Source organism: Macaca fascicularis, chromosome 6 (genome assembly GCF_037993035.2).
Source record: "Macaca fascicularis isolate 582-1 chromosome 6, T2T-MFA8v1.1".
NCBI lineage: Eukaryota > Metazoa > Chordata > Mammalia > Primates > Cercopithecidae > Macaca > Macaca fascicularis.
This window is the reverse complement of record NC_088380.1, coordinates 80,643,522-80,659,145: the sequence shown is the minus strand read 5'-3', so window position 1 is coordinate 80,659,145 and position 15,624 is coordinate 80,643,522. Positions and strand designations below refer to the sequence as shown.

The 15,624-nt window shown below is 38.8% G+C and overlaps 1 protein-coding gene across 3 annotated transcripts in view; it reads right to left on the bottom strand.

Annotated features, from left to right (window-relative positions):
* Positions 1 to 15,624, bottom strand: part of IQGAP2 (IQ motif containing GTPase activating protein 2) — a 310,898-nt gene that overhangs the window by 20,515 nt on the left and 274,759 nt on the right. For all 3 annotated transcript variants that reach the window (XM_005557201.4, XM_045393897.2, XM_045393896.3), the window contains 5 exons: positions 15,398 to 15,482; positions 14,718 to 14,950; positions 12,089 to 12,221; positions 6,185 to 6,287; positions 5,484 to 5,625 (listed from right to left, as the gene is read on the bottom strand). In XM_005557201.4, coding sequence (XP_005557258.3) covers positions 5,484 to 5,625; positions 6,185 to 6,287; positions 12,089 to 12,221; positions 14,718 to 14,950; positions 15,398 to 15,482 — 696 coding nt within the window. The remainder of the gene's footprint in view (positions 1 to 5,483; positions 5,626 to 6,184; positions 6,288 to 12,088; positions 12,222 to 14,717; positions 14,951 to 15,397; positions 15,483 to 15,624) is intronic.

Here is a 15,624-nt window from a genome sequence, read left to right as displayed (position 1 = left end):
GGTAGTATTATAAAAATAGCAATAGCCCAAACTGAGGTTCTCTATTCTATAAACATACACAAGGAAAAAAGAAATAAATGTTTCTTCCTACTCTGATATGTGCCCTTTGTCCCTCCTCTTTGTCCTGGAAAAATACTCCAGCCTCCGTTACTAGTAACTGCTCAGCTAATAATTCTCATTATTTATTCTAAGATTCTTAAGAATGCAAAGAACAACGACGTTGCCCTGGACAAGTTGTAAAAGTTTATTATCGAGAGTGTAGGCCCTGGAGGATTTAAAATCATGTGGGTTTGAATCTCTGCTCCACTTAGTAACGGTATTACCCAGGAAAAGGTTTATATTTGTTCTGTGCCTGGTTTCCTCATCTGTAAAATATTGATAATAACCTCCACTCTCTTGGGGTTGCTGAGAATATTACATGCATATTTTACACATTTATTTTAATATATATATGCACATGTTATTCTCTTTCTCTCTTTACAGATTATGTGCCCCTTTTTCAAAATGCTTGGGCCCAAAAGTGTTTCAGACTTTTTATCTTTTCAGATTTTGGAATATTTGCATTATATACTTACTGGTTCAGCATCCTAAACTGGAAATTCAAAATGCTCCAACGAGCATTTCCTTTGAGCAGTGTCAGCTCTCAAAAGGTTTGGCATTCTGGAGCATCTTTGTGATGGTGTGTGTGCGTGTGCATATGCACACACACATAGAGTATATAAAAACTGTCTCTGGTCCATGGTAAGCACTACATAGGTGTTTGCTATTATCATCATCTTCATCCTCATCTAATGAGTAAGAATTATGCGACTAGCATGGAATTAAATTTACAAGCATAAGGATTAACAATGCCTCAAATTCTGCTACTGTGGGGGCCCCCATGAAGATGAGCTACTCATGACTGGAAAGCTAGTGACATTGTAATTAAACTTAAGGGCATTTCTGAAAGTTAAGAACACAATCTGTTTAACAAAAAAGCAGAATAGGTTTTTGATGGAGAAAAGCTAGGTATTTTCACATCCCAGTTGCTCTGCATTCCATGTCTATCCACTTCATAACTTATAAAAGTCACTGTCTTAGTTAACTTTGGTTCTCTAATGAATCTCAAGAACTACATCTTATGCTTGAGTTACAAATTTGGTTTATTAGCTTGGAAAAAAATCATTCTAATGAGGGTGTTCAAGTCAATATTTTAAAGGGGAGTGGTCCCCAATCTTTTTGGCACCAGGGACAGGTTTTGTGGAAGACAATTTTTCCATGGACAGTGTGGGGTATGATTTCAGGAGGATGATTCAAGTACATTACATTTATCCTGCAAGCCAGTCCCATCTGTGGATGATGGGAGACAGTGACAGATCATCAGGCATTAGATTCTCATAAGGAGTGTGCAACCTAGATCCCTTGCATGTGCAGTTCACAATAGGGCTCACACTCCTATAAGAATCTAATGCTGCCACTGATCTGATAGGTGGTGGAGCTCAGGTATTAATGCCAGCGATGGGGAGCAGCTGTAAATACAGATGAAGCTTCACTTGCTCCCCTCCTGCTGTGCGGCCTGGTTCCTAACAGGCCATGGACTGATACTGGTACTTCTAGACTTTAGTTTCCCTGCCTTAAAGAAAAAGACTCAGCTTTCAGGTTCCCTGTCAATGCTGCACTTTGTAATTATCTGTTAGTATCAAGATTTTTCAAATATGTACTTTAAAGGAAACATATTTAGAAGCAGGGCTTGACTAAAATCATAGAGCTAATTTTATTAAATCTTTTGGGCAATACCCACATTTCACTTTCAGGGATGGCTAACCAGTCAGTGTTGATTTCAGTTTGTTACCTACATTGATCACTGGGCTGCTTAGTAAAGTGGTTGGCCAACAGTAAGATCTCACAGTATGCCAAGAGGAAGGCCTCTGAGCATAAAAGACTTAGGGCCTCTATTAAAACACTGACCTCAAGCCTTTTTCACATAAATGGAAAAGTAGATCCTAAAATTCACATATAACTGCAAGAGACCTATTCAACTGCAAGACTAAAACAATCTTGGAAAAGAAGAAAGAAGTTGGAGGACTTCCCTATTTCAAAACTCACTACAAAGCTACAGTGAGCAATATGGTGTGGCACTAGTACAAGGATAGACATATAAGTGAATGGAGTAGAATTGAGAATCCAGAAATAAAACCATACATGTATGGTCAATTAGTTTTTGACAAGGGTGCCTAGACCATTCCATGGAGAAAGAATAGTCTCTTTAACTAATGGTGCTAGGACAACTGGACATCCACATGCAAAAGAATGAAGGTGGGGCCAGGTGCAGTGGCTCACGCCTGTAATCCCAGCACTTTGGGAGGCTGAGGTGGGCGGATCACGAGGTCAGGAGATCGAGACCATCCTGGCTGACACAATGAAATCCCGCCTCTACTAAAAACACAAAAAATTAGCTGGGCATGGTGGCGGGTGCCTGTAGTCCCAGCTACTCAGGAGGCTGAGGCAGGAGAATGGAATGAATCCAGGAGGCAGAGCTTGCAGTGAGCCAATATCGTGCCACTGCACTCCAGCCTGGGTGACAGAGCGAGGCTCCGTCTCAAACAAAAAACAACAACAAAAAAGAATGAAGGTGGACACCTGTCTCACACCACCGCAAAAATTAACTCAAAAAGGGTTAATAGACCTAACTGTAAAGGCTAAAACTATAGAACCTTTAGAAGAAAACATTAGGGTAAATCTCACAAGCAACGACAACAACAACAACAAAAAACAGATAAACTGGACTTCATCAAAATTAAAAAAAAAACCACACACTTGTGCAGAAAAGGACATTATCAAGAGAGTAAAAGAGAACCCACAGAAGGGGCAAAAATATTTGCAAATCATATATCTGATAAGGGTCCAGTACCCGGAATATATAAACAACTCTTACAACTGAGGAACAAAACCACAAACAACCTGATTTTAAAATGGGCAAAGGACTTAAATAGACATTTCTCCAAAAAGAATACATAAATACACAAGTGGATGACAAACATGGAAGGATCCTCAACATTTCTGGTCATTGGAAAAGTACAAACCAAAACCACAGTGAGATACGACTTCATATCTTCAGGCAAAAGTTCAAAGACATAGAGTGCAGACTAGTGGTTGCTAGGGGCTGGGCAGCAGTGGGGAATGGGGAATGACTCCTTAATGCGTACAGGGTTCACATCTGATAAAAATGTTCTGGAACTAGACAACAGTGATGGTTGCACACTGTGAATGTACTAAATGCATGTACGCTTTAAAATGGCTGAAATGGTAAGTTTTATGTGTATTTTACCACAATAAAAAATAAACCCACTGCTGGCTCTATATAGTGTGGTGATTAAAGAAGTGGATAGTGTTTGTTTCCAACACACACTGGGGACTGGGGGAGAGCCACACAAGGGCCGAGGCTGGGTAATGGGTAAGGCAAACAGGACAACGTCCCAGGTTTCCCAGGCTAAGACACATTGCTTCCAGACAGGCCTGACTTTTATGGGTTTATCTTTAAAATGTGATTTCCTAGAATTTACGGAATCATTGAGACTGGTGCTCAGGAATAAGTATAAATATATATGATATTCAGAAGATCTGATACTTTGAACTACTCAAATTGTGATTCTCAGACATCATGCAGACATTTGAGTTGACTGCATTTAGAAAATAATGTTGAAATAGCAGACAAAACTAATTAAGAAAAAATTTCTTCCCATTACTTCTAACGGACAAAGCTTATGAGATCATGGGATACTTGCCCTAATTTCATTTACATGGCAAAACCACACAATCTGTATTTCCAGTTATCTTTATAATTGGCACTTGTTCAGAGGAACCCAGGGTGGAGACTTTCTCCCCCTTTCTCTCCTGCCCTGTCCTGAATTGTCTCCCTGAAAGTTTGATCTGCTTTGGTAATCTGTAGTCAAAAAGAACTGCCCTCAACTCTTGTGAGGCCAAGGGTAAGTCCTAGTCCTGCAAGTTGGTCACGGTCCTACTGTCGAGCTGTGCTCTCCACCCCTGTAAGACAGAGGCTGTTACCAGCTTGCCCACTGTTGTATCCCAGTCTCAAGCCCAGTGCATGAACACAGAGTAGATAGACAAGCATTGACCAAATGCTGCATGACCAAATGGAGCCTCAGATGATCTAAGGACAAAATCAACAAGCCTAAGAGAAGAACATATCAACACAGCACAGTGAAGAAGTTCTTCCTGTTGTTTTCATAGATGATTGAATGTTTTAAAAAAAAAATTAAGTGGAGATGAATGCTGTTTTCATTCACATTTCAAGCACACTTCAGCACATCAGTGGCAGGAGAGAAAGCTCTTGCCACAAATAAAAACAACCTCAGAACTCAGGACAGGTAGCTTGGAAGTAATATGTGAAGTATTGTTTCAACACACACTTGTTCCCTTTTGTCCTCATTTTTCCACTTCCAGTTTCCATCTCACCCCAATACAAAACTGTTCTAATGTACTGATACGCACTCTCGGGTCTGTATAAGTTCTTGAAAACTGCATTGCTTGGTCAGTGTGTGCTTTTGATTTATGGTGTTGTATCACAAATCTCATTCTCTTTCTTACTCTGTGTGTAAAGGATGGATGTGGAATATCCTTGATTCTTTGATGGAGAAAAGATAGTATTATTTAAAGTGTGAATGCTTCACTTGAAGTCTTTGGTGGCAGGAAGTAGGGTACAAATAAAGTCAAAGCTGGTAAACATATCCAGGATCAGTTTAATAGGAAGGAAGGCCAATAAATCAGATGCTATCATAATGTCTTATCGTAGGTATGTGTTTTTACATGACTCTATACCGGAAATTAACGTTGGTTAACTGGATTTCCTTACTAATCTTCTGGCCACTCTGTAATAGATATTTCTCTTCAGTTACCTAAGGACTTATGTAAGCTGAGTTAATCATTTCTCAAAGGAAAAAAATCAAATTACTACATGGAAAACTAAAAACCAAGGAAGGTGTTGTAAACTATTGTAATATTTAATTCCTTCCTAAATTCTACAGTCTATTATCCCTTGATTAGATGTTTGATGGATATACATAATAGATTTCAACGTTCACAAACTTTTTTTTTTTTGAGACTGAGTCTTGCTCTTTTGCCAGGCTGAAGTATAGTGGCACGATCTCCACTCACTGCAACCTCTGCGTCCTGGGTTCAAGCAATTCTCCTGCCTCAGCTTCCCGAGTAGCTGGGACTACAGGCATGCATCACCACGCGCAGCTAATTTTTATATTTTTAGTAGAGATGGGGTTTCTCCATGTTGGCCAGGATGGTCTCAATCTCTTGACCTCGTGATCCGCCTATCTCAGCCTCCCAAAGCGCTGAGATTACAGGCGTGAGTCACCATGCCTGGCCAATGTTCACATACTTTTCAATAAATTAGTTGGGATTTAGCCTTATTTGAATTTGCATGGTTTAAGATGTGCATTTGGAGACATGTGCCCTTTAATCCCCAAACTTACTTTATCATGAGGCTTCGGCTATCTATAGCTTCACCGTCCTCTATGTCATATTTGCTTGCCAAGACAAGAGAAATCTCGGTCTTTGAAAGCTGACTTAATGTATTTGCCTTGTTAGGGTCATTGGGGTCAACTGCTCCTTCTCCTGTAAGGAAAAAATCCTAGTGTTATTTTTACAATTCACTCTTTGTGATGATGGCACCAATAACGTAACATAAAAGTTCTGTGGGAAAGACAGGCTCAGTAATTAAATGGGAGATCATGGCCTTCACAAAACCCACATTCTACTATAGCTAAAGTGGCTTTTAAAATATCGATTGAAAAATTAAAATGACATGGGACATAGGTATTTCAAATACAAACAAATTACTAAAAAGGATAACTGTTAATAAAATTATTTCTCATTTTCTAATAAATTTGGTTAACGATGCCTTCTTTCTGTATAATACAGGTTGACAATTCCTTTTTTACATATCTGGAGCTTACCTTCAAAAATACTGAATTATTTTATAATCCTGGACTCTATCAATTATAGAACTCTCACTGTAGGAAGGGGCAAGTGTAGTTGTTATTCTTTAAATATGCTTAAGCATTAAATTCCAAAAGAAATTGTTTTATCTAGGATAGGAAAACCAACCAACCAACCAACCAACCAACCCAATTAAACAAAAACCAAGGGATAGGTAGAAGGAACAAGCTCTTACCAAGAAAAGATTCCACGGTCGGCACCTCTCCCAGCGACCCCAGCAATTCACTCAGTAAGTCATTTTTTTCAGGGGCAATTGCATCCTGGTGTTCCAACAGGAGCTTTATGTAGAAAGCAACACACACACAAAGAAAAAAGTAAATTCTCAACTGTACCATATTTATATGAAATTTTTCATAATGTCCTCCTCATACTATTTAAATCTTAAACACAAGTATGACATTTATAAAAATCAGAGACATAGAGACAGTTTTTATTGTATCTTAGAGGGAAGTACCTACTGTACATCAAGAAATTGTAGCAAGAAACATGTTCATAAACCCTTTTTCAGCAAGGTCTGCCAAGGAGTAGCCTTCTACTACCTGATCTCTGTGCTTCGCTCTTCCTCCATAGAAAAAGTCAAAGTTGGGGGAAAGAGTCCAGAATGAGGCAGGTCTTTCAGCTAACGTTGGTAACAAACTGGAAGGGCATTTACATTTCTATGCAGTAATCAAACACTACAGTCATTTTTTTCTTAATCACTACTATTAGCTGTTTCAATCTGTCTTGCAATGAAGATCTCTCCTGGGTAAGGACGTAAGAGACCTAGATGTCCTGAGTGGTTTCCCCTTTCCTGATCCTAAGAAGGACCAAAGATGAGTAACATCTGTTGGGGTGTATTGCCAGGTCTTAGAGGAAACAGCATTAACTCCTGAGGGGTAGCAGCACTTGGGGGAAACCATGAAGGACAACACATCTGGTTCTTGTTTTTTTTTTAAATTTAAACAAATTTTAATGGAGTTGGTTTAATTGTTACAACCTTATACACGAACAGCAACACATCTGTTTTTGCTCGCATTTCTAGTTACATTGAAACAACATTTCCAAAGTATGGAACTAGTAATCCTGGAGACAGGAGGTAACATTTGTTGTTCTGAGCAACTATTTTTATAAAATCCTGCATCATAATGAAAAGCTAGTTCCTTTTCCATTTTCAATCTTTTTTCCAACAGCTTTACCAAAATGAATTCAGATACATCAAATCCACTCACTTAAAATGTACGATGGAATGGCTTCTAGTGTATTCACAGAGCTGTGCAACCATTACCACCCTCTGACTGTAGAACAGTTTCACTACCCTAAAAGAAACCGTGTACCCATTGGTAATCACTCTCCATTATGTCTTCTTTCTATCCCCTGGAAACCACAAATATACCTCTATGAATTTGACTACTCTAGGTACCTTATATAAGCGGTATTTGTCTTTTTGTGACTGGCTCATTTCAATTAGCATAATGTCCTCAAGGTTCCTCCGTGTTGTAGCATGTATCAGAATTTCCTTCTTTTTAAAGCTGAATAATATCGTATTGTATGAATATAACACATTTTATCCATTCATCTAGTGATAGACGCTTGGCTGTTGTGAACAATGCTGCTATGAACATGAGTGAACAAATAACTCTTTGACTCTGCTTTCGTTTTTCTGTGGTTATACTTCCAGAAGTGGAACTGTTAGATTATGAGGTAATTCTATGTTTCATTTTTTTAAATCGATCGTGCCGCCATACTCCAGCCTCTATGTTTAAATTTTTGATGAACCACCATACTGTTTCCACAGCAGCCGCATCATTTTACATTCCCACCAACAGGGTGCAAGGGTTACATTTTCTTCACATCCTTCTCAACACTTATTTTCTGTTTTTTTTTTTTTTTGGTTGTTCTTCTTGTTTTGTTTTGATATTAATCATCCTACTGGGTGTGAGTGGTATATCCTTGCAGTTTCGGTTTTGATTTCTCTAATTATTAGTGATGCTGACCATCTGTATACTTCTCTGGAAAAACATCTGTTCAAGTCCTTTGTTCATATTATAATTGGGTTGTTTTGTTGTCGATTTGTAGGAATTCTTTATATATTCTAGATATTAACCCTTTACCAGACATGTGATTTACAAATATTTTCTCCCATTCCATAGGTTATCTTTTCACTCAGTTGACTGTGTCCTTTGATGTGTAATTGTCCAATTTTTAAATTGGATTATGTTTCTATCATTGAGTTGTAGGATTTCTTTATATATTCTGGATATAAGTCCCCAATCAAATACATTATTTACAATTATTTTCTTTCATTCTCTTGGTTGTCTTCTCAATTTTTTTTTTTTTTTGAGACAAATTCTCGTTCTGTTGCCCAGGCTGGAGTGGTTCACTGCAACCTCCACCTCCCAGGCTCAAGTGACTCTCATGCCTCAGCCTTCCAACTAGCTGGGATTACAGGCATGTGTCACCACACCTGGTTAATTTTTGTATTTTTTAGTAGAGACAGGGTTTCTCCATGTTGGCGAGGCTGGTCTTGAACTCCTGGCCTCAAGTGATCCACCTGCCTCAGCCTCCCAATATGCTGGGATTACAGGTGTAAGCCACTGCACCTGGATGATTTTTTTTTTTTTTTTTTTAATGAGACAAGGTCTCACTCTGTCACCTAGGGTACAATGGCATGATCATGGCTCACTGCAGCCCCAAACTCCTGGCTTTAAGGGATCCTCCTGTTTAATTCTCTCGAGTAGCTAGGACTACAGGAATGCACCACTACACCCAGCTAATTTTTTTTTCCTTTTCTGTAGAGATGGGGGCTCACTATGTTGCTCAGGCTGGTCTCAAACTCCTGGCCTCAAGCAATCCTCCCGCTTTGGCCTCCCAAAGTACCAGGATTACAAGTGTCAGCCACCATGCCTAGCCTCAATTTCTTGATATTTCTGTTTATAGCTCAAAAGTTTTCAATTTTGATGAAGTCTAGTTTATTTCCTTCCTTTGCTGCTTGCGTGTTTGGTGTCAAATCTAGGAAACTACTGCCTAATCCAAGGTCACAAAGATTTACTCCTATATCTTATTTCAAAGAGATCTATAGTTTTAGCTCTTCCATCTATGTCCATGACCCATTTTGAGTTCACTTTTTGTATAGAGTGGAAGGAAGGGGCACAACTACATTCTTTGGCATTTGAATTTCCAGCTGTCCCAGTACCATTTGAAGACGCTATTTTCCCATTGAACTTAGTCCCTTGTCAAAATGAATTGACCATAAATGTGATGGCTTATTTCTAGACTCTTGATTCTATCCCGTTGGTCTTTATGTCTAACCTTATGCCAGCATAGCACTGTCTTGATTACTGCCTTTTTCATTCTCTTCTCATCTTTAAGATCAGCGAAGGAGAGAGTATCTGTTTAATGCTAATTTTTTCTTAACATTTCCCTGACACATGCAGGGTTGTTAACAAAGAGAGAACACACCTCAGATGCATAACTTCAAGGCAAGAAGTGACTGTATCTAACTATTTTGTTTTCACTATTCTTATTTTCTTCTAAAGTTTCTGTGTATGGCAAAGCAGGCTAGTTTTTCACTATAGTAGAGGTACTTTGTTTTAAAGCAAATAAATTATGTGTTGTTTTTAAAAAGGTGAGTTGATTTAAAGAAAGGCATTAAATAAATAATAGAGGTGATACAAAGACTGGGCAAAATCTGGAAAGGCGGTACATATGATGTTTTGGAGGGAAAATTAAGAGACAAGAACAAAATATGCAAGATGGATAAATTTATGTTCTTGTTCTCTGATGAGACAGGGCAACTGATTTGGCTGTTTTCTTTGAAAATGATTTAGGTGGTCAGCTTCTACCTTTTATTCTGACAAAATTTCCTAGTAATTTCTTTTTAAAGCGCTTATTTTGAAGTTCTTACATCTTCCTTAGAGAAAGGGGCAAGCACATGGCCACAGGCTTGGCAAATCCTGCTACTGCTGTGCTTGTGTCTGCACACGGACGCCTCCACACAGAAGGCAGACAGTAAACAGGACAGCCTTCCTATGAAATTACACAATTTCCCCACATTACATCTGCTTCCAACCTAACACAGGAAGGAATTCCAAATCGGTCACAAGCTCTCTTTCCCAGGATTGAATTCTGTTTTCAATTCTTGTTAACAAAAGAAGAGACTATTTCTCCCTAAAGACTTCTAAGACTTCTAAATTAATATGGTGACATTTTCTCTCTGCTACTCTCAGGAAAGAATCTCTCACTCTAAACAAGTACTCCCCACCATTTTTCTTGCATGTGGATATTGCATTCAGCAAATGTGCACCCAAGATGTGCACATTCTTTGAAGACAGATAATGTACCATAAAAACAGACAAATGGGTCATTGCTCAAATATAAACAAGTCTGTCCAATAGATAATTATTTTCGTAAGTAATGCATTGCTAGATTGCTGGACAGTTTTCCTTGTAATTTAGGGTGTTTATATATAGAGAAAACAAGGACAGCCTATTCATTTAATCAGTACGTATTGATAGCTTGATGTAAATGTCAGGGAAGTTCCCTGTTTCAATCCTGAAAGAAGAAAATCAATACTAGATTCAATCTTTCCTTCAAATCTACATTCAAGCTTTAGTTTCTTAGAAGAGCTTAATAATAGACTGAAATTTTAAGCAGCTAACCTGCCACTTGTTAGTATGTCTGGTTTGATGGGGGCTGGAGCACAACCTTTGAGAACATGTATTTATTATGCTTTCCCCTTAGTTGGCTGTATAAGCCAAAGTTGGGTGCATCCTTAACTGAAGCATCTAGAACTTGAATGTGCATCTGAATCCTCTGGGATCTTGTTAGAATGCAGGTTCTAATTTGGGAGGTCCAGGGTGCATTGTTAACATATCGCCAGGACCTTGCTTTAACTCATAAGGTCTGAAACTATTCTTGAAAAGGTTACCTTTTAAAAACCAAGATTTTTCAGGAAAGAAGTTCCAATTGATCTTAAAAACAAAACAATGCAAACCCCTCAATGATTAGCTTTTTAAAAATTTTAATGTTTGCAAAGCCATCTAAAGCCTCCCAATTCCTTCCCCATGCCACTGAGCACAGTGCCCTGCACCCAACAGGTACTTAATAGATGCTAATGGCTGACAGCAGTGATGTCTGCATGCAAACCAGATGTAGATGTCATAGCACAGCACATGATGTGAAAAACTGCCTGCTTCCAAGAAATGGCGGTTTCCAGAACAATGGAAGTGATTCTTCGCAGAAGGCTACCACCTTTGGGTGATAGTTTCTTGTTTTCTTTGCATAGCCTGCTTACTGCCTCTCTATGTTAAAACATTAGAATAAAAAGAATATTCTCATTTCCCTCAGAAAATTACTGGAAAAACTGAGAGGGTTCCTAGAAGAGGGGAGAGACAGGGTGTGGGTCGAGATAGCATGGCTTTGGCTGATGAGAACACCATAGCCTGTCCCTGCCTGGGGCTTAAACTGCACATTTACAATCTGGCTTTATTTTTATTATTTATTATTATTATTTTTTGAGGCAGGGTCTCGCTCCATTGCCCAGGCTGGAGTGCAGTGGTATCATCATAGATCACTGCAGCCTCAGACTCCTGAGCTCATGGGATCCTCCCACCTCAGCCTCCTAAGTAGCTGTGACTACAGGCATGTACCACTAAACCTGGCTAATTTTTAAAAATTTTTTGTAGAGATGAGGGTCTCACTATGTTGCTTAGGCTAGTCTCAAACTCGTGGGCTCAAGTGATCCTCCTGCCTCAGTCTCCCAAAGTGTTGGGATTACAGGCATAAGCCACCATCCCAGTCACAATCTGGCTTTGTAAATGGATTATGCCAAAAGTACACTTTCTTTTCTGGGGAGAAGTTTTATTAATATATAGGAGTCAGGGAATAAATATATCATGTAAAAATAGAATTTTCTTGTTTGGGAGGAAGAGTTTTATTACTGTATAAGAGTCATGGAATAAATAATTGAGGGATTTTTAGGGTTAAGAATATGAGTATTAGCACATGTGTACAATAAGTCCTGTAGAGATTAAACATTTTCAAGATAACAGATGCCTAAACCATAGGTCCATTGCTAAGACGCCTCCCCAGCCCCACTTACTGAATGTGTGCTGATGATTTCTTCTATTGAAATATAAATGACTGGTTTGCTGACTGTCACCAGGTCTGTGTATTTGTCCATATTAAACTTCTCTTCTGGTTCAGGGACATTACATGCTTCTTTGAAATATTTCCTAATAAAGGGGGAAAAAGTCTTAAGATAGACTCAAATGTGTGCATTAAACAGTTTTATCAAAATAGCTAGGAAAATTTGAATGATGACATGTACTTTGTTCCCAACTCAAACCTTGAGAGGACGTGTTATGGCTTCTTTCAGGCTGGCTCCTGGCTGTCGGAGCTGCATCCATGTTTCTGGATATTGGACCCAGCTCCTCAAACAGGATTGGAGAGAGTGGCGAGGGCCTCAGGCCCTGTTTGTGACTTAGTGATATAGTGACCTATGCACAGGTCATCTTAAAAATGTTACTTTAAAAATGGTCCCTGAAACTTAAAATAAAAAGTCAAAAATGATAATTCTTGATCTAAGAATCAAGTCTCTGTGAGGACTACAATAGAAAAAACAATTAGTCAAATTTGCTGCTTTAAAAAGCACAAGCTCCTGGGCCTGCATCACCCTAATCACCCTTCAGAGCTTCTGTTACCAGTTTGACAAAAATGAGATTAAGTCTACTCTTCTTTGTTGCTGCAAATATCTGCTGGCTGATGGAAAGACTGTTAAGGCTAGACATCCAGACACATAACATGTCCCAGTACTCAGACCCTAAAAAATCTATTTTAAGCTATAGCAAGTTTTGACAGAGATCAAGAAAAGTGAGACGTGCTGTGATCACAGTTTAGTAGTTCTATGTATTCTTTGCCTAAACAAGTCTTGTGCAGGTCGAATATATATTTTATTCTATAAAGTTGTAAATGTTTCATATGCCTGAAATCATTGTTGGTATCTCTCCTATGGGCACCAGGGTCTTATGTACCAGAAATGACCTCTGCTTTCCCAGCCAGAGGCTGGGGGAGGTTAAACAGCAGAGCCCCGTTGTGGGGAGCATGTTCCCATGTGACAATCAGTTTTCCTATGCTGCTTTGGTTATAATTTTTTGTAGATTTCTGAGAAACACAAAGGACAAATATGAGTGGAAGAAAGGATGAGTTTAGAAGAGGCTCACTTCTTTGGTCTTGTTTTTTTTTTTTTTTTTTAAATAAAGAATAGCTGGGAACATAAATGACTGATAGGAATACCAGCAGTTAAAAGTTCATGAGAAATGTGGGGAATGGATATTACTTTGTGTGTGTGTATGTGTGACAGCGTCTCACCCTGTCACCTGGGCTGGAATACAGTGGCACAAACACGGCTCACTGCAGCCTCGACCTCCCGGGCTCAAGTGATCCTCCCATCTCAGCCTCCTGAGTAGTTGGGACTACAGGTGCGTGCCACCACGCCTGGATAATTTTTAAAATTTTTTTGTAGAGATGAGGTCTCCCTATGTTGCCCAGCCTGGATATTACTTTTTTAGTCGGTGAGAAGAATGAAAAAATTGCAGCTTGAAAAACCAACACTTTCTGTAGTAAGAGGATTTGGGGTAATTTTCTCACAAAAGACCACAAATTCTAAATAGAAATGAATAATCATGAACTACCTTTGTTTTCAGATAAGTCACTCACCCAGAGGGAGACTGAGGAATAGGAAATAAGTTTCCAAGTGAGGATTTAAAAGAGGCAAAATTGATGTTATACTTCTATGGCCTGTTGATTAAATGGCAGACATGAGAACAAACATGACAAGAGGAAAGTGCTTCCTCAGAGCTCCAGGAGGAGTGAATCTGACTACCAGACTCATGCCTTTCTTGTTAATGATTAGTGATATAACTTGGAAACACAAATCAATATAATTAAATCTTCTTAAATGTGTCATTAAGAAAGGCTTGAAAATAGAACAGAACATATTCACATATACAATCATCAACAAATACAAAATCTGGGCTTTCCTAACCTTTCAAAATCAAGTATTCCATTTCCTACTACAGTCGTCCCTTGGTATGTTTGGGGGATTGGTTCCAGGACCCCCATACACACCAAAATTTGTGCATAGTCAAGTTTGAAATTGGCCTTGTGGAACCATGTATGTGAAAAGTCATCTGTCTGTATACGTGGGTTTTGCATCCCATGAATACTGTATTTTCTCTCTGTCTTTGGTTGAAAAAATCCATATATAAATAGACCCGAGCAGTTCAAACCTGTGTTAATCAAGGGTCAAATGTATTTGATGTAGATAAGGCAAGTTCTTCCTCATAGGAAAACTTTTTAAAAATGATTCCTCTCTTCTTAAGTTGAAAAAAGCAGAAATCTGCTATTTTGATTTTTAAATTCTAGGTACTAGAAGCCTGTAGCCTACAAGGAAGAACAAGCATTCCATTTTGTCAGCAGCAGAAAGAATACGCACAGAAAAGACTCAGTGTAATGGGAGTGCAGCAGCTGGGGTGGGATGGGATCGCCAGGCAGAGGCAATCTTGCCTGCACTTCCCTCTCTCCTCTTTCCCCGAGTGGTTGGTAGAAGAAATGCTTGTAACCACCTGGGGTTCCTGTCCTCCATGCCCACTCTAGCTCTGGGCACAGAGCACATATCATTCTTGCCTACCATTCTTGCATGTTTCTCCAAAACTAATGGCCCCTCTCACCTGAATTCCTGATACGTCTCTGATAAATAATTGTTCATAGATGAGAGATGCTCATTTTCTCCTTCAAACAGCTTGTTGGAGGCTGCATGCTGAAGAACCTTGGCCACCGATCCTAAGTTTCTCCTTTGGTCAGAATTTATCTGACCTCCAGCTGTCATGTCGATGATATCAAAGCCATCTGGAGCTACAATGGCTGGATTCATGTACCGATAGTACAGGAGGTTTCCAACAATCTGGAGTGATGTAGAAGTGCAAGACCATTTTTAAGAAAGAAAACTCAAGAGTTTTAGTTTAGTTTTTTTTTTTTTTTTTTTTTTAAGATACATATTCCCTACATTTCCCAAGAGAAAGCAGATCATTTTCTGATGTAAATCCTAACAAGGAGTTAAGTAAAGGTAATGAATACTATCACACATTATTAATAGCATAATTTGTAAAGTTGTTTTTGATGAAAAAATGCTCATTGCCCCCAAAATGCTCTAATACAAGAATTTCAATAATGTCTAGGATCTCCAAATTAACCTCAGCTTAATCAATTATCTTGAGAGTCATTAGAAACAGAAGACCTGCAGCTTTTTATAAATAATTACACATGGGGAACAATCTTACAAAGTTATATGTTGGTAATTTTGATTCAAACCCCAGGAGAAGCTATGGTGAGATTACCCTTGAAAATCTACCTTTAATAGCTCATCTTCTGTTGCATCGGGGAATTTCTCATGGATCGAATTCTTCAGTACTTTGGCTATATACCTCAATCCATAACTACATATAAAACAGATGACAAAAGAAAATAATGGAAAAAAGGCGGAGTGAGGAAAAAACACACAGCAATTGTTCCAGTCAACTTCAGCTGAGTAGTTTTTCTAAAAATTAAACATAAGATGAGATGGTAATGGAATCACAG